Raw genomic sequence first — 20,251 nt, 5'->3', positions numbered from 1 at the left:
CTGTGTCTACTGTCTACTCTCTCGTTCTCTCCTCGGTCTAACACTAGCTGACGCAAGAAAATGACTTTTATTTTGAAAATGCCGGAAGTCACATCAACCTGCGCAGCGCAGAACAGAACACTTCCCACAACAGAGATTCCTGAAGTCAGTCAATCAGAGACAGAGACAGAGACAGAGACAGAGACAGAGACAGAGACAGAGACAGAGACAGACAGACAGACAGACAGACAGACAGACAGACAGACAGACAGACACACACACACACACACACACACACACACACACACACACACACACACACACACACACACACACACACACACACACACACACACACACACACACACACACACACACACACAGACAAGACAGCCTGCCTAGCCTAGCTACATATAGCCAGCTGGCTAGTTTACAACCTAGCAGCTAGCTAGCCAGTCAGTAAGATAAGGTGGTTGACCGAACAAGATGAAGGCATTTCTCTGTCTGACGTCTGGTCAGTCGCATGGCATTATGCTTAGCGAGGCTAGCTCGCATGTTTAATTTGATTTGTGTCACAAAGTTGACCAGCTAGCTTGCTAAATGGCTAGTTAGCCAGGCATGATCAGTATTAGGTAGCTAGCTAGCATACTAGTCCGTGCCTTGTCGAACGTGTGGGTCGAGCGGCGGTGATATCAGTGGATATGGAAGGAGTTCTGTACAAGTGGACCAACTACATGACAGGTAGGCAGGAGGTCATAATTGGCGTCAAGACTAGCTGGCTAGCTATCTAGCTTTACCTGTGGCGTGATGTCGTTGTTGTTGTAGTGTCTGTGTGTCATGTGTGCGCACGCGTGCGTGTGTATGTCTGTGTACAATGAGTGTGTCTATTATTTATGATGTGTGTGAGCACAGGTTGGCAGCCTCGCTGGTTCGTTCTGGATGACGGCATCATCTCCTACTACGACTCTCAGGATGACGTGTGTAAAGGCAGCAAGGGCAGCATCAAGATGTCGGTCTGTGAAATCAAAGGTTAGAAGCACACTAGTCTCGCATAGCCAGACCTATCTCCACACTCCGTTTACACTGTGCCAGTCATGGAGAAAGGTCTGTCTGCAAATTACCTTCTGGAGATGGGGGGGGGGGGGGGGGGCACTGTATTTCTTTAAACCAATCACAATCGTCTTGGATGACAGGAGATTGGGGCAGGGAGATTCTCACGCTTCCTAATGACAAGGCTTATCTCCAAAACCTGCGTCCGGTGAGTCAGACTAGAAGCACACTCACACACCACTCTACCTCCTACCTCCAGGCCATAGTCAAGCCCTACACCCCCTCCCAACCACTATACTCTGCTACCTCGGGGCGACTAGTTGCCCCTTCACTCTGAGGCCCCTGCGAACGATCAACATGGTCACAGCTCTTTTCTGTCCTGGCCCCGCAGTGGTGAAATGAACTGCCAACTGATGTCAGGACAGTTGCCCATCTTTCGCCGCAGGCTCAAAACTCACCTCTTCAAGAAGTACTACCACGATCCTCCCTCTTAAGCACCAATTGTATTTATAGCTACTCTTGCACTTTGGCTTTAGCACTAGATTATGCTCAGTCACTTGTTTATAAAGGAGATGCACTAGTGAGTTCTGGTGAGTAGTAGTACACTGACTTCCTACGTTAAATGCAGTTATTGTAAGTTGCTTTGGATAAAAGCATCTGCTAAATGGCTAATGTAATGTACTCCACCGTGGAAGAATGTCTGTCCTCGATAGCTTTCTCCTGTCCAGCCCAGTGGTAACTTGGTGTGTGTGTGTCCAGTCCACCCTACAGACAGCAGTCGTCTGGAGCTGATCATCCCTGGCGAGCAGCACTTTTACGTGAGGGCGGTGAACGCTGCAGAGCGCCAGAGGTGGCTGGTCGCCCTGGGGAGCTCCAAGGCTGGCCTTCTGGACACCAGGACGAAGACTGAGAGAGGTAGAACCACACACACACACACACACACACACACACACACACACACACACACACACACACACACACACACATACTGTTGATACACACACCCATGCGCACACACAAACATCGCACACCATTTTGTATTTTGCACTGACCTGTCTAGTCCTTGCCTTGCACCCTGTCAAATGTTGTCTCAGTGACAGTCATCAGTGTTATGCATCAACTGACTAGAATAAATTCCTAGTATGTGTAAAAACCTACCTGGCAATAAAACCGATTCTGATTTTGACATACACACACATACTGTACACATACTGTAGATACACACACATATATATATACACACGCACACACACACACGCAGGCATACCATAAGCACATGCATAAGCACAGGCACACAGTAAGCGTAACTGACAACAGAGTGAGTGTGTGTTGCAGAGCTACACACACAGTAAGCGTGACTGATAGCAGAGGGTGTCTGTGTGTGTGTGTGTTGCAGAGCAGGCAGAGAGGACGGACAGTCTGAGAACCAAGATGTCGGAGCTCCGCCTGTACTGTGACCTCCTGGTCCAGCAGGTCCACACCCTCCAGCACTCAGCCACACCCTGCCACCACATCACTTCCTGCAACAAGATCACTTCCTGTTCAGCCCCGCTTAGCAGCGACATCACCTCCTGCTCAGCCCAGACCGGCCATGACATCACTCCCTCTCCCTACTCCCCCAACTCTGAGGTAACTGCCTGGGGACTGAACACCATTCTCCATCTTTGTTATGAAAAATTGGGGACTGAACCCCATTTTCCACTGGTAATAAAAAATAAAAAAATAAAAACTTTATTTGTACGGTAGGACCCCACTCATCCGAAATTCAGAGATCCGAATCTCCCGGTCTACCGGACAGGCTTAAAAAACAATTATTATTTTTTGAGCCTGCTATCTGGTTACTGGTGGGATTTTCATTACGGTACTGTAGGCCTACTTGCATTTAAATCTGTCATAATAAACATGTACTGTATCCTATTGTGAATAAAACAGAACTGTATGTAGACCTACATGTTGCCTGTAGGCTGTAGCCTACTGTAAAGTTTCATTTCTTTGTTACTCTAATGTCGAGCGCAAAACGCAAACGAGTCTGCTGCGAAAGCTGCATTCCTTGATGGGCAGAAAGCGCGTCAGCAACCTGAAGCAGAGGAGCATCGAGTCATTTTTCGTTCCCAGTTAATGGACTTCAGGAACACAGACGTGTTGTGAGCATGTAGATTAGCCTACAAGGCCTACTGTTTTTTTTTTTTTTTTTTAAATAATAGCCTACAGCCTAGGCCACGTTAGCCTACATCGATTGTTATAGAGACTTTCTTTTAGGCTACAATAGCCTAAGACACGACAACTTGTCTGTCATTTCATTTATTCATTTATTTATTTCTTGATTATCATTTGCTCTAATTGTTCTAATGTTGGGTTGTTTTTAGGCTATAGTTCTGCGAATACAGTAGCCTATCGATGCAGCGTAGGCCTCATTTGAGAAAAAAGTACTGTATTTGATCAAAGCACGCACTCAAGTGGAAATTCGTTTATCTTATTCTAGGCTACTGTACTCTATTTTAGGCTAGGCTATATGAGTTTAGTTGGCTATTTGATTGCAATTTTGATGCATTTTCACAAGTAATTAAGGGTATTTATCGGTCTATTATGAGTCTATATGAAACAAGTATACCACTTATTGAATTTGGTACATTTTAACATAAGTTTCAGTCATCCGGACATTTCAGAGATACGAACGACCTTCGGTCCCGTTGGGTTCGGATAAGTGGGATCCTACTGTATAGCACCTTTCATACAGTAAGCGGTAACTCGCCAACACATAAAACACACTAATACTCTCTCCCGCTGTCTCTCTCCCTGTGTTGTCCTCTCTTCCCCTCTCCCTCTCTTCTTCTCTCTCTCTCCCTCTGTTTCTCTCCCTCTGTCTCCCTCTCTTTCCCCTCTCTCTCCTTCTCTCTCTCTCTCCCCCCAGACCAGACAGGAGGCCTCGTCGTTGCTCAGTGCCACTTGTAGCACCTTCATCAGGACGCTGGAGGAGTGTGTGAGCCTCGCCAACACACACCTGCTGCCCACGCCGGACTCTGCCCACTCACCCGTCTCCCCCTCCCCGCTGCAGATGAGCCGGGTGAGAGAGAGAGAGAGAGAGAGATAGGGAGAGAGAGAATGAGAGAGAGAGAACTACAGAGGAATGTGACCAGCTGTATGGGCAAGGTGTTCTGCAGCATCATCAACACCCGAATAGTACAATTCTTAAATGACCACAACGTCCTGCTTAAAAGTCTCAAATTGGATTCATGCCAAACCATCGCACATCTGACCATATTTTCACCCTCACCACTCTCATTAACACACATAATAAAAATAAAATGTATTCAATAGTTTTGTAGACTTCAAAAAAGCTTTCGATAGAATTTGGCATGAAGGGCTTTTTTATCAGTTACTGGAGAGTGGTATAGGGGGTAAAACATATGATTTAATTAAAACAATGTATTTAAATAACAGATGTGCAATTAAAATTGGAAACAAAAGAACAAATTATTTCAAACAGTACCGTGGGGTGAAACGGGTGCAATATGAGCCCAACCCTCTTCAAAATCTATATAAATACATTTGCAGAACTACTGCAGAAATCCACAGCCCCGGGTGTGACCCTGCAGGACACTGAGGTCAAGAGCCTGATGTTTGCGGATGACCTGGTTCTCCTGTCTCCCTCCACAGAGGGCTTGCAGCAGAGCCTGGACATCCTCCATAAGTTCAGCCAAACATGGGCACTAACTATAAATATGGAAAAGACCAAAATATTGACCTTTCAAAAACTCAGAAAAATAAATTCACACTAGGAAACACAGAAATTGAACATACAAAACATTACACATATTTAGGCTTGATTATCAATTCCACTGGACATTTAGGCATGGCTGTGAATGAACTCAGAGAGAAGACAAGGGCTTTTTACGCCATCAAAAGGAACATTCCAATTGACATCCCAATTGGAACGTGGCTCAAAAGTCTAAATTCAGTAATAGAACCAATAATATTATATGGCAGTGAGGTGTGGGGCCCACTTACCAGTCAGGATTTCTCAAAATGGGAAAAACATCCACTGAAAGCCCTGCAACCAGAATTGTGCAAAAACATACTTGGAATCCACAGACACACAGCCAATAATGCATGCAGGGCTGACCTTGGCCAATACCCTTTAATAATAAAAATTCAAAAGAGAGCCATCAAATTCTACAAACATCTCCAATCAAGTGACCCCCACGCCTACCATTACAAAGCCCTACAGTGCCAAGAGTTGAGCAAAGACAAGAGTCCCCTCTGCCAGCTGATCCTGAACCTCTGCCCACAAACCCCAGGGCTTCAGGACCAATCAATCTGGCCCAACCAAATCATCTCAAAACAAAAAGAAAAGTATATCAAATATTTGCATGAAACCACCAAATCACAAAGTATGTTAGATTTACATTTGACCCTAAACAGAGAGTACACGGTAGCAGGATACTTGACTGCAGTGACTGATAGAAGACTGCGGAAAACGTAGACAAGGTACAGACTGAGCGGACATAGCCTGGCCATAGAAACAGGCCGCCGCAGGCAGTATTGGCTACCCAAGGAGGCCAGGCTGTGTTCACTTTGTCATCAGGGAGATGTTGAAACAGAATCTCACTTATTACATTGTGAGAAATATAAACATTTAAGAGAGATTTTCTTTGATAAAATAAATAATATATATCCTGAGTTTATTCACCTCCCTGATCCCGAGAAACTGCCATATTTATGTGGAGAGAAAAGTCAGTGTGCAATATTAGCTGCTAAATATGTTGACTGTTGTCATACGTTAAGGGAAACAAGTTCTACTGTATAGCAAACATCTCAGTGATAACATCTGAAGGGTATTGCCAGCTCCCCATGTTATTATATTATAAATTGAACTATTGTTAAATGCTTTTGATTGTATTGTTGATATATAGCTTCATGTTTTGTTGTGTATGTTATGTTTTTATACACAAACACATAATTACTGTCACATAATCACTGATACTCACTCCGCCGGGCTGGGTCTGGGAGCTGAACTCGCAGCAACCCAGACCCTTCACTGTCAGAGATAACACACCCTCACACTCACTTTTTATTTATTTATTTATACAACAATCTAAATGTTGATTTTTTGAATGTTGATTTTATGTACTGCTTTGGCAATGTAGGTTCTTTTCACCTATCGTGCCAATTAAGCTTATTTGAATTTGAATTTGAGAGAGAGAGACAGGGAGAGAGACAGGGAGAGAGAGAGGGGAGAGAGAGACGGGGAGAGAGAGACGGAGAGAGAGAGACGGAGAGAGAGAGACGGGGAGAGAGAGAGAGAGAGATGACAGAGACAGAGAATATATACTGTCTAGAGCAGGGGTCTCAAACTCGCGGCCCACAGGCCATTTGCGGCCCGCCACACCACTCCATCCGGCCCGCGACATGATGTCAGAAATATAATGTAATCCGGCTCGCAAAATAATTTATTGTAAATGGCGCCGCCAGGCAGGCCTACAATGTGAAATTCAAGTCGCTCAAACGTGGGGCGAAATTCTGCTATTGTGCGCAGCGCACGAGTTGAATGCTGAATACAGTCACAGGTGCAATCAATCCGCACGCGACTATGAACAATGAATGCAGATAGCCACCGAGAGGCTGTTTTCATGGTTAACTAATGTTAGGAACACAGACAGTTTCAAGAAATATGGACGTTTCAGTATTTTTTGTGGAGTTCAGTGGAAATGCTACCTGCCTGATATGCAAGAACAAATTCGCCGTTCTAAAGGAATATAATGTCAAGAGCTATTCATTAGGCTACTAAACATGGAGTGTCATAGGGAGACGAGAGGAAAAAACGAGCCACACCGCTGAGAGGGCTAACGCCTCAGTCTTTCAAGATAAGTGTCTAGCAAGAAATAGAGTAGTAGCCTACAAATGTATTCAAGTGTCTGGTAAGAAATTGAAACAAACTTGAACTTTAATAAATGCAAGTACATGTCCAGGGCAGGCTTACAGTAGTGATGCATCTTGCAGCTAAAATAGAATAAAGTACAAATGTAGGCTATTCAAGATAAAATAAAAGTAAGGAAAAATGATTTGCAGCACTAACTGTTAAAATATATTACAATGAATGGAAACTGGTTTGGAATTGTATGATGAAAATATAGTCTTGCAACATTTGTGAGTCTAGTTATGGAAATGAAAAATGACATTTTCAGAAATATTGCACTTTCTTATAGTTAGTAGTAGTTGAAGTTGACATTGAAGTGGCCCTCCTATGAGTTGACGATACCAGCAGTGGCCCCAAGACAATTTGAGTTTGAGAACCCTGGTCTAGAGTAACCAGTGTTTGTCTGTCCTGTGTAGATGAAGCGGTCTATCAGCCACCCAGGGACCTACAGCTTTGACAGGTGAGTTGACCCCCTACACACACACACACACACACACACGCTGAATTCCAGTTGTATCGGAAACATAGTTTTTTCTGAGTGCGACGTCAAAATCGTCATCAGATACGTCAACTGAACTCTGTTTTCTGCCATTGAATGAATGGGGGGGGGCATTACACACACACACACACACACACACACACACACACACACACACACACACACACACACACACACACACACACACACACAGTCAAACAACAATCCCTCTTTGTCTTAGACCTGTGATCAATCGGTGTGCTCCCCAGATCAGGTCAGAGGTCAGCCCAGCGCAGGACCAGAACCTGCTCTGACACCGAGGCTAGCAGACCCGGCTACGACAACGACCGTGAGTCTCACACACACACGCACACGCACACACAAACACACACAAACACACACACACAAACACACACACACACACACACACACACACACACACATATATTTACACACATTCGCACGCACACACACACACCGACATAATCTTCTCTGTCTCAATAGTTACAATGTGTCTGTGGTCCACACAGGGGCATTGCCGTGCCTGAGAGCCAGTTTGAACGGAGACTCCGCCCCCTGCATCCCAGAGGAGAGAGGGGGAGGAGCCAGTCCCAGAGGGGGAAGAGTCAGCCCCAGAGCCACATCAGACACAGACACTCCAGAGACAGATGTGTCTATGTAGAACTACAGACACACCACAGACTCATCCATCTACACACCAGACTGTCAACTACACACCACACCACACCACAGACTCATCCGTCTAAACACACCACAGACTCATCCATCTACAGACACACCACAGACTCATCCATCTACAGACACACCACAGACTGTCTACTACACACACCACACCACAGACTCATCCACCTACACACACCAGACTCACCCATCTACAGATACCACAGACTCATCCATCTGCAGACACCCCACAGACTCATCCATTTACATCCTCATCCATCTACAGACACACCACAGACTCATCCATCTACAGACACGCCACAGACTCATCCATCTACAGACTCATCCATCTACAGACACCACAGACACATCCATCTACAGACTCATCCATCTACAGACACACCACAGACTCATCCATCTACAGACTTGCCTGTCCTGCTCAACCCTGCAGACCACTGACCTGAAGCATCTGAACCATCTTCAGACACAGACTACAGACACAAACAAACTGACTACAGACACATTACATACAGACAGACAGACAGACAGACAGACACACAGACCCTCCCCGCCCTGCCAGCTACTAGAGAAACTGTGCCAACAGACTAGCAGGTGTTACGGCCTGTTCTGTCCCCCTCAGACCATGCAGCCAGGTCGGTGTCACGTTGATAACGGTCCCCCTCTGAAGTATTGTAGTTCCTGAGGAAGCATTTTTTTTGCACTTTAAGAACATGGATAAAACCAGACGTCTTTTCTGAATGTTTAAACAATGTTACTATTATAATTATTATTACTAATTAATACTGTTTCAGAAGATGTTTGAAATGCACAGTTACTGTCACCATGGAGACCATCACTCTGTGCCAAGGAGCCTGTCTGAATGTCCTCCATGTCGAAGCCTTGGCACGACACACACACACATGCGCGCGCACACACACACACACACACACACACACACACACACACACACACAGAGCTCACTAACACATGCACATCACTGTTACTGTGAGTCACACGCACACACACACACACTTGTGCGTTGTTTCCTCTAGTGAATGATGATGGTGAGAAGGAGCTGCCTGGTCAGCCTGACCTGCTTGTTTTAAATAAATATTTGTCTATTGTCATGTCATAATTGTGTGTGTGTGTGTGTGTGTGTGTCTCATAGACTAAATACTGAGCTGCTTAACACATACAGTACACCCTTCCTCCACTCATCACCACAGCTCCCCCAGGTGGGCTACACACATGCGCGCACACACACACACACACACACACATACACACACAGGATATTGTCTATGAGTGTGGTCCAATAAAACACCAATATTAATTTGAATGGAGTTTATCTTGCTGCTGAATTGTATACCTACCCGCACGCACAAGAAGAGCAGTACAAGCAGCAATGCAGGTAGGATGATTTTACTCTCCATGTGAGTGTGCTTCTAACCAAGAAATGTATCATATATGAATTTCCCATTTTAGGGTTAGTTTTTATTTTCTCATTTAAACAATGTTTAAATGGTGTTGCCAAGCAATTATCAGTAGTACTTCAGGAATAGGGCAAATTAAACTTAAGTCAGCAGCTGCCACCTTGCATGTCGGTGATTTGAAAATAAAGGTATTATGTAGAGTAACCTGATACATAATACCTTACAGTTGGTATTTCCTGTATATTCAATATTAAATAATGAGTCTATTGTAACATTTAAAAGTAAAGGACACAAGGTGGCTGTCACAGCATGGAGCCATTGAAGCCCTGCAGAAGAACCTGACACAGCATGGAGCCATTGAAGCCCTGCAGTCTTGCCAACATTGGCAGAGGTGAAAAGATGCCCACTGGACAAATGGCTATACACATTCTGTGGGATATACTGTACAGATCTGTAGCAACTGTTTATCTACAAGCTGACATTGCTGCATCTTGCATGCCTGTCCTGAATGTTTCAGAGGGCAGATGATAACTTTCTTCTAATCAAGGAGCAGGTGTACATAGCTCTGTCTGCATCACTACACCGAGGTGACATTTTGGCTGTACTGTCTGATCACAACACTAAGAGCTCTCATTTTTTCTCCATCTGTATCATTGTCCGCACCTGTTTTATTATTGTATCTGAGGCTTCACATGTTTGGTGATGGGACCTCAGTGGGTGAGAACAGACATGCTGAATAGACATAAAGATGTAGGCATGGGCAAATAAATATGTATTATTTTATGCCAACCTACATTCAGTCTAGCCCTAACCCCAACCTCTTAGAGTGCATGAAGTGTCGGCCAGCTGTGTCATGTGTGTGTCTCCATTCTCTGTGTCAGTAAATCCAGTTTGATAGTTCACCTGGGCCAGCAGACTAAGCAGAGCCTCGACCCAAACAAGCTGTCCTGAATGGTCTCCCAGGTCACCCATCATCACAGCTACAACAGTGACACCAATAACCCTGTCACTCTGCTACAACTCTGGTCAGCTGGCAACTTCAACCACCACATCAGACCAGTCTGCCTGGCAGCAGCGGGCATCACCTACCACCTACCTACCAGGCTAGCACAGGTAAACCTAGCACCTACCTACCAGGCTAGCACAGGTAAACCTACCACCTACCTACCAGGCTAGCACAGGTAAACCTAGCACCTACCTACCAGGCTGGCACAGGTAAACCTAGCACCTACCTACCAGACTAGCACAGGTAAACCTAGCACCTACCTACCAGGCTAGCACAGGTAAACCTAGCACCTACCTACCAGGCTAGCACAGGTAAACCTACCTACCAGGCTAGCATAGGTAAACCTAGCACCTACCTACCAGGCTAGCACGGGTAAACCTAGCACCTACCTACCAGGCTAGCACAGGTAAACCTAGCACCTACCTACCAGGCTGGCACAGGTAAACTTAGCACCTACTTACCAGGCTAGCACAGAACCTAGCACATACCTACCAGGCTAGCACAGGTAAACCTAGCACCTACCTACCAGGCTGGCACAGGTAAACTTAGCACCTACTTACCAGGCTAGCACAGAACCTAGCACATACCTACCAGGCTAGCACAGGTAAACCTACCTACCAGGCTAGCATAGGTAGACCTAGCACCTACCTACCAGGCTAGCACGGGTAAACCTAGCACCTACCTACCAGGCTAGCACAGGTAAACCTAGCACCTACCTACCAGGCTGGCACAGGTAAACCTAGCACCTACCTACCAGGCTGGCACAGGTAAACCTAGCACCTACCTACCAGACTAGCACAGGTAAACCTAGCACCTACCTACCAGGCTGGCACAGGTAAACCTAGCACCTACCTACCAGGCTGGCACAGGTAAACCTAGCACCTACTTACCAGGCTAGCACAGGTAAACCTAGCACCTACCTACCAGGCTGGCACAGGTAAACCTAGCACCTACCTACCAGGCTGGCACAGGTAAGCCTAGCACCTACCTACCAGGCTGGCACAGGTAAACCTAGCACCTACCTACCAGGCTGGCACAGGTAAACCTAGCACCTACCTACCAGGCTGGCACAGGTAAACCTAGCACCTACCTACCAGGCTGGCACAGGTAAACCTAGCACCTACCTACCTACCAGGCTGGCACAGGTAAGCCTAGCACCTACCTACCAGGCTGGCACAGGTAAACCTACCACCTACCTACCAGGCTGGAACAGGTAAACCTACCACCTACCTACCAGGCTGGAACAGGTAAACCTACCACCTACTCTACCTACCAGGCTGGCACAGGAACTATGCTGGTCCTTATGCTGATATGGATCAATTATCAACACAATCATAGCCTTTTATACCCACTAACCCCAGATGACTTGGGTATTGGAGTGGTTTGCAGGGAATCACAAATCCAGGAACAAGCACAAGAGTCTCAAGAGACAAAAAAGCCCTCTACCTCCCTCTTGTGGCTATAGCTGTAAATAACCTGTTTCATAATTATATTTCCAACATGTCACTACGTTATCTTCCTACTGTGACCTCTCCATCTGTTGAATATATATATTACCATAACACACATCTACTGGCTCATGAGTCTGCCCATCACACCAGTTATCCCAACTACCTACTCAGTCTGGCTCAGCTTCTAGGATGTGACTATTTTACCAAGCTGAAGGTAAATTCTCATTAAAATATGACTTACAAACATTACTCTGCTTCACAGCAGAACTGTAGTTGAACAAATTACAAATAATTTCTTCCTTCTCTGATTCCAAGGTCGATCGAAGGAACAATTTCTGATCACATGGCATAGTGGATGACATGTTAGAGATCATTGCTGGTCAGTGGTTGAGGAGCCTATCCTGGCAGAGGTACTTCCATCCCCAGCTGTCTACCTTGAGGTTGACTAAAGTACTACAGTAAGGTCCATAAATATTTGGACAGTGACACAATTTTCATCGTTTTGGCTCTGTAGACCACCACAATGGATTTGAAATGCTTTAACTGCAGACTTTCAGCTTTAATTTGAGGGCATTTACATCCAAATCAGGCGAACGGTGTAGGAATTACAACACATTTAATATGTGGTACCCCCCTTCTTAAGGGTTAGGCTGGATGAATATGAGCAAATATGCTCACAACACTTCAGATTTCATGCTTTAACCAGGTAACTGGAAATTGTATTGACTTGTATAGTGTGTCTGTGTATTAGGGAGACTCACAGAGGACATCCCTGCTTACACCCATGTTCTCTCCACAGTGGAGGAGTGATCAACAAGCTGGTCCGTACAGCAGGTAAGACCCTCTGAACTACACGACTCATGACCTCTCTCTCCCGGAAGTGATGGACAATATTCTATGCCGCATGTGATCTCTTCTCAGTTGTGGACATAGGGAAGAACTACACAGCAGTTTATGATGCAGTGTGCACACTCTACGGGAGGTCTACATGAGCTGATCGGTTACAATACCCACTGTGTGATGCTGAGGCATTGCTCCGTGTTTATGATGGGCTGTGCTATTCTTCATCATCATCGGGTCGTCCACTGATTTGTCTCCAGTTATCCCGGTCCTGTTAGGTGCCAACAATGTATCCTTTCCCACTTTTATGTAGCCAGTCCATGTGTGTGTCTCCTCTCTCTCTACCTCAGCTGATCAGCTTCCTCAGGTCATCGGGGTGCCATTCAACAAAGACGTAAGGTTGACCCTCTCTTTCTTTCTTTCTTTTTCTTTCTTTCTTTCTTTCTTTCTTTCTTTCTTTCTTTCTTTCTTTCTTTCTTTCTTTCTTTCTTTCTTTCTTTCTTTCTTTCTTTCTTTCTTTCTTTCTTTCTTTCTTTCTTCACCATTCTAACTTTATGGGTGTCTGTCTGTCTGTCTGTCTGTCTGTCTGTCTGTCTGCACAGGCCCCCGCCCCCAAAATGTATCCTCTCTCACGTTTCTGTAGCTAGTCCGTGTGTCTGTCTCCTCTCTCTCAGCTGACGGCCTTCCTCAGTTCCTCGAGGTGTCACTCAACAAAGACATAAGGATGACCCATCTCATCATCCAGGTCTATTTCTGATACATTGCATGGACAGGTGAGAGCACACATACACACACAAACGCACACGTTGACATCCTCTCTGCAACACTGATCTCTTCTGCCACCCTACTCTCTCTCCCCTGCTCCCAGGCTATAGCTCCCGCTGTGGTGATTATCTGCAACTGCTGTGCTGTACAGACTGAGAACAAGGAGAGATGGACACGGCCTGCCCCTCCAGCAGCTTACCAAGAACGCAGGAATGGTCAGAAACAGACAACCAATCTGAAACACTTCACTTTAGCCTCAAACAGCCTATGCATAGGCTGTGTTTGGAGATTTCACAGTCCATTCTCTGTGTGTACTTTGCACCGTAGGCTGCGACCCTAACCCCTGCTATGGATGGGAACAGCACCCACTGCCAGGATATAGATCAGGTACCAGTTATGGTCCCTCATCCCCGGATAATAGTTATTGATTAGGGTGATAACATGTCTATCTATCCATCATTCCTTCTTCCTCATTTTGCTTGTTGCATGCTGTGATATCTATCACCTTTTTCTCTTTATTTTTGTACGTGATCTCACCTCATTTCAAGTGAACGTTGACTGTAGATTCTTATAAAGGGGACAATTATACAAAAAGGTTGAATTAACTCTCCCTTTGTTTCTTTCCCTCTTTCAATCTCTCTGCCTCTGTCAGTATGCTCTGGCCTGGATGTGTTTCCAGCTTGCAGGGTCTGTGAACACAGCCAAGGGGTTCAGCTGTGAGTCATGTCCAACTGAATACTGTGTCATTTATTTACATGTCAATGTCATTTTCTTTATATAGCACCATTCATACAAATTAAAGTAGCACATAGTGTTTTCCATAAAAAAATACTCACAATACTCAAAACTTTCCCTCAGTGGTGTGGGAGTGGACCAGACTCCAGAACCTGACTTCTAACTGGCTCCAACGCTCTGTTTCAGGACAACTATAGCACATGAGACCAGTGGGCTATGGGGAACACTGTTATGAACACACGCCAAATTCTCCCATACATAGGAGTTGTATTTGACTGGCAATGTGGCTGTATGTAAATTAAACCCAGGGTCTCCTTTTTGATGTCACAAACTAGTTTAATTTGAAGACATTGTGATTCTTTATCACATACGTGGTGTCTTCAAGCAATTTGTTGGACATGTCTTCAAACGGGTACTTTTGAAAGTTTAACCTTCAGTTATCGCACACACACATTATACCTTGGAAGTGCTGTTTATCTCAAGGAGGAGCTGCCTGAACCTGCCATCACAAAGACACCTCCAGCTCTACCTTATGTGATGAGAGATGGCCTTGTCTGAACAAAGTGTATAGGAGTTGTGGGGGATTTGTTTTTGAGTGGAGAAAGGGAGTGGGGGTTATGAATTAAAGTAAAGGGTAATGATTGTGAAAAAGGATATTTGGTGCCTTGTTTTATATCAATGGCTGTAGTACATTTTTGACTATGATGGTCAATTATTAGTAATTGGATTAGATTAACTATTTCTGTTATTTATTTGTCAGTATTGCAAAGTGAATGAAATGTGTTCTGGCCTGGAGCACAAGAAAAGCTAAAATAAAGGGGGACTTAGGCAGAATATTTTTTCCCCACGATGTAAAAAAAAAAAAATCACATTTCAGGAAGACTAACATTGAATTATATATGGATGTCTTCACAACTATTAACTAAGGAAAATAAGCCAAATCCATGCTTGACAAACATGAGAATTCTTTATGACAATTATTTTCCACCGCTAATGCTGTCCGTCGCTGATGAAGATGGACATGAGCACTTTATCGGTCCCCATGGTGCGTCCCCTGCATGCTGCCTACTGTCTGCTATTGGCTGCTCTTAGAGGAAGGATGGCAGAATGGGTGAAGAGCAGAGAACTTCATCAGTGGACACTCCTGTCTCTCTGTGTGTGTTTCAACATTGACACGCCATCACTGTGTGCAACAACTGTCTGACAATAAAAGTTGTTTGTTTTTTTGGTGTTTTTTTTAATTCCCTTTTATCAGTGTGAAGAATATAAAGGCATGACAACTTTTTGAATAACATTGTGCAGTCCATAGTGCATATGGGCAAGGCACCTTGACATTACACATTTTAGCTGTTTGGCTAAAACAATATCAAAAGCAAGTCAGTATGTTGCCCATGTTATGCTTTTTGAGTAAAGTGATCAGAAATGCAGTGACATATTGTTTTAACAATGCTTTATCAAAATAGAAATGCTACACCTCTTGCCGGGAAGGACATGCGCTTATAGTATTTGTAATATCTTTGCAGACATATGAACATTAAATTAGCTTTAATCAGTCTAAAAAATATCTAGTTCAGTATCTTCTGATAATAATGGTCAATAAACTGACTGAAATCAGTGATATTTTGACAAAAAAAATTAAAAACACATGGCTACTTAACATACAATTTTACCTCAGAGCTATTCCTCAAATTGATTTCTTCACTGTAGACTTTCAAACAATCATGTTCATGATAAATTGCACTCCAGTATGTCTCACCCTGATCACTGGAGCTGGCCGCCAGAGTCAGTCCTCCTCCTCAGGCATTCCCAGAGGTGTGAGACCACCACAAACAGCTCACTTCTGCTCAGGTCCAATGTTTTCTTGGAGCCCTTCTTGCTAAACGAGTAACTGTTAGTAGGACAAGACCTCCTCAGACCACCTACTCCACATCTCTTTGGCCTGGGTGCAATGATAACACCAACTCTAGCAAGAGGATAAAGTGAAGCACTTCTGTACCTGTACCAGGGATAGTCATCTTCTTCCCTCTCATCTCCAGTCACGGTTGCACTCCCAGAATTCCCTTTTTGGCATAAACCCCGCCCACTTAAATAGGGAGGAGTTTGAATATGAATATGCTTTCTGGGTATTCACCATAATCAAACTTTGTACCTTTATAAAACAATGAGGAAATGAGATGGAAGGATGAAACAAATGCCAAATGAACATTTAGTTTGGGATACATATTTTTGGAAGATAATATTACATTTTTTTTTTTTTTTTCACCATGGGTGTGTTTTCTGTTCAGTTTAATTGGGTCCCCTAGTGGTTTACAGCAGAGTCAAGGTCTGACAATGCTTGAATCTGTAATAGAAATTTAACTGATCTAGTCAAAAAAGGATTTACCAAGATTCGCTCAAAAGGTTAAGTCTGGTTTATTGTGAAAACATACGAGTGCAAGGACTTTCTGAACAACCCAACAGAGTGGTCTATCCAGCGAAGTGCCAGCTCTGGCTTTTGCTGTGCCTTATATGCAGTCAAAACACAGGTACGGTGCTTCCAGGATGTGATTGGCTACTCCATTGTACGTCATATGAAATGGCAGGCGTGGCCAAGAGTACAGACATGTGACATGAGAAAAAGGCGGCAATTGTGGACAAAGGATGACAAAGGATGGTTATTCTGTTGTAGACAGATGGCCTCCTGGAAGCCATTTTGTATGTTAGCACAGCTATGTGAATATTTGGGGGAGGTGATGAATTACAAAAGGAGAGAGAGAACAAAGGTTTAAGGTGTTTGGATGTAAATTCCACAACATTCCCCCATTTGTGCCTGAAAAGGTACACAAAAATAAAATATAAAATCCAAACACAAAGTGTAAACATTCAGCTATGCTATACATGTGGAAAGGAAATAATCTCTCCACTAGGTGGAGCAAAAAAAAAAAAAAGATTATTTTCTTTCCACGTGCAAAATCACGCACCAAAACCCCTTGTTTCAGAAATATGACAGGAAACAACGTAAAAAAGATGACATGATTATATACTATTTATAGTCTAAAAGTGGACAACCATTCACCAAAAACCTTGATTTTAAAGTTTGAACAAGGCAAAAAGATAAATGGTTATTAGTGTAAGAAGGGCAAAAAACCTCTTGGTCAATTTAGAGGAAAAACCCAAACTTATTTATCAGCTCATGTTTCAACCATTGTAACTCTTGTAAACAAATATGATATTTTTTCAAGATAATTTCAAAGTTCATTCACTCTTGTTGTGAATAATCGCATGTAATTTCCTCTGGATCATAGCTTCCATGTTTGCGTCTCTGAATGTTTAATGTAGGTTCCAGTGTGTGCGGTTAGAGGTGCAGTCATTGCTGTTGAGATTGTCCACGTTGTCATACCACAACCACGAGAAGGAGGTGACCGGCAAGGTCAGTCTCCGATTGCTCTTCAGAGGAGAGGACAGTGTGGCGGTGACCGTCAAGGTCACTCTCCGATTGCTCATCAGAGGAGAGGACAGTGTGGCGGTGACCGCTTTGCCCTTGAGATCTCTGGTTCGGCTGCATGGACCATCCTCTCAGCTACTTTTGACAGCTATTCCACACAGGCCAGAATGCCCTGGTCCTGATTGTTCCATCTTTGACGGGTAGGTTCACCCCGCAACATCTACTTCTCTTCCATGTTTTCTGGCCTGTTCTCAGGCTGCTCATCTGCTCCTTGGTTTGGGATGCAACGGCGTCGAAGTTCTCTCTCGAAGTTCTCTCAGCTACTCTGGCAGCCGTCTGCGTGGTGAGTTGAATCTGGTACGGCCCCAGGTCGCGGATCAGGACCCAACGGCCTGGTTGGAGATAAGAAGAAGCCCTCTCTTGGGTCCGGAATGGTCGCCTTCCTTAGTTGGGACTTCATACGGGGAGCAGGCCGGCAATGTCTTTGAGAGACATGGGAGGAGAGACCTGTGAATCCACAGATGAGAGAGACAAACAGAGACAAAACAGAAGAGCAAAAGGAGAGTCCTCTGGTCTGGTCTCCCTGTTCCCCTCTTTGAGTCCTCTGGTCTGGTTTCCCTGTTCCCCTCTTTGGTCAGGAATGGTTATCAGCAGTCTGATGAAGATACTCAGAAACATGGTTAAGTGCAAGCTCCTGCTTTGGGGGAAAAATTGTGTTATTCAGTCAGGAAAACTTAAACAGGGTGTCTGTTCAAGTGTCATTAGAGCCAGTCGGGTTTGTCAGTCTATGTAGTTTGTCAGTGGGGAATCTAGCTTTTGTCCATTTACCGAATCGGACAGTAGCAGGGATCTAGGCTCTGCAGTAGCCTACAGTGACATCAGGGGCAGTGTAAGAATGACTTTAACACGCCCAGTCCCCAGTCATGATCAAGGCAATTGGATTTGGCTCTAGAATTTCTCTCGCGATTTTATGAAATAAAATAAAATAAACACATTCTCGTCTCAACAAAATAACCGCTTGAGTCTTTCGGACCTCCCATCCAGGGCGCAATCCCGGGCTAGACCCCGTTCCGTCCGAGGCCTCAAGCCAGGTTCCCCTGGAATGAGAGCTCAGGCTTCTGCTTCCCGGTGTCTTCTTTTCAAAGCCCACCGATCACAGAAGCACTACTCGCCTACTAACGCATTCGCTTTTGGCTTGTAGTGGCCTGACTGTACATTGAGCCGAGCGCGGCGGCCATCTTGTGGTCTTACTGCCCTATGCGACCCGACCGGCCGGTGACCCAGTCGATAGCGATCCCGGACACCGTAGTGATTGTTAGTCACCCAGCTCAGAACCGACGGTCTGATCCTAATTCCACTTGTGCTATGGATATTAGAACTTTGACCGTTTTCACCAGCCTTGCCTATTCACAGAGGTCGTCTCTTACGCCCCTCTGCTTAGGTGTGGACTGTCTTCCACGTACCACACAGTGCCAACCCCTTAACGGCGACACAGTGCTGACTAGACGGTACCAGAGCAGTATGTTAATTCATACTTCATCAGACACGGGGGCCTTCAGTCGTCTCCCCAGCACTATACTACCATTTAACGTGCCCTTTTGGGACCTTGCTGTCCCGCTCCCGTCTGTTGGGGGCTAGGTCCAGGGGTGCCCACTCCCCCTCCCTAACCCCCTAAGGGTAGAAACAAATTCCCTGAAGTCAGGATAAAACAGAGATGGGGGAAAAAAAATGCATCACTCAAATAAAATGACACTAAAATGAACTGGCTTCATTTACAATTAAGAAAACATCAATTATCAATTAATCAAAAAATCAATCAAAGCTTCATTTGTATAGCTAATTATTAAATATTGTATATCTAAAACTTCCCTCTTCTGCATTTGAGGACAGAGTATTGGGCACGCTTCGGACAAAATGGTCTCTTCTCTTCTCTATGTCATACTTATCTGTCGCTCACGGTGAGTCGGTGACATGGCGTTGGCCCTGCATCCCACGAACCACAGGTCGCCCATCTGTAGAGAAGCAGGCCGGTAACCTCCATCTCCACCTCCGGTCCTGTGCCAGTCTCCTGGTTCGGCATTCACCCATCACTCCCGGAATGACAGTTGTCTGTAAAAACACTCAGAAAAACACTCAGGCCCGATGAATGTGCCTCAAACTATAAACATGAGATATTTAACATAACCATTTAAAAATATATAATTGGGTTAGGAGATGCTGCATGCAGATTAAGACACTGACAAATATGAACCTTCTGTTCATCTTGCACAGCTGTTCTATCTGACGGTCCCTCCTGGCCTAGTCATGACTATTGTGGGTTGTTCACTCCAGCAGGTGGCGCCGAATCCCAGGTTGCAGGATTCTCCCTTTCAATTTGCCTGCGGTAGCTGTGACATTCTCTAATCCAGTGATCCGGTTCACCACAATGAAAACATGCATCCTCCTCATTCCTGTCTTCCAGCTGTCTTAATTGAGCAGCTTGTAATCTGGCTG

At 44.8% G+C, this 20,251-nt stretch overlaps 1 protein-coding gene across 1 annotated transcript; it reads left to right on the top strand.

Moving 5' to 3' along the window:
• Positions 1 to 233: 233 nt before the first annotated feature.
• plekha3 (pleckstrin homology domain containing, family A (phosphoinositide binding specific) member 3) lies at positions 234 to 9,128 on the top strand. Its single transcript, XM_084447369.1, has 8 exons — positions 234 to 720; positions 892 to 1,008; positions 1,789 to 1,944; positions 2,426 to 2,658; positions 3,941 to 4,093; positions 7,363 to 7,406; positions 7,694 to 7,773; positions 7,955 to 9,128. Exons 1-8 carry the CDS (start codon positions 681 to 683, stop codon positions 8,104 to 8,106), a joined length of 975 nt encoding a protein of 324 aa, XP_084303495.1. The 5' UTR covers positions 234 to 680; the 3' UTR covers positions 8,107 to 9,128.
• Positions 9,129 to 20,251: the final 11,123 nt, after the last annotated feature.

The sequence above is a fragment of the Borostomias antarcticus genome (genome assembly GCF_949987555.1).
Source record: "Borostomias antarcticus genome assembly, chromosome: 12".
Classification (NCBI taxonomy): domain Eukaryota; kingdom Metazoa; phylum Chordata; class Actinopteri; order Stomiiformes; family Stomiidae; genus Borostomias; species Borostomias antarcticus.
The sequence above is the reverse complement of the archived record's forward strand: the minus strand, read 5'-3'. Positions and strand labels throughout refer to the sequence as shown.

Coding starts and splice junctions, on each gene's coding strand:
- plekha3 (XM_084447369.1), top strand. CDS start 681: ATGGAAGGAGTTCTGTACAAGTGGACCAACTACATGACAG. Junction 2,659..3,940: donor CCTACTCCCCCAACTCTGAG/GTAACTGCCTGG, acceptor CTCTCCCCCCAG/ACCAGACAGGAGGCCTCGTC. Junction 7,774..7,954: donor ACCCGGCTACGACAACGACC/GTGAGTCTCACA, acceptor TGGTCCACACAG/GGGCATTGCCGTGCCTGAGA.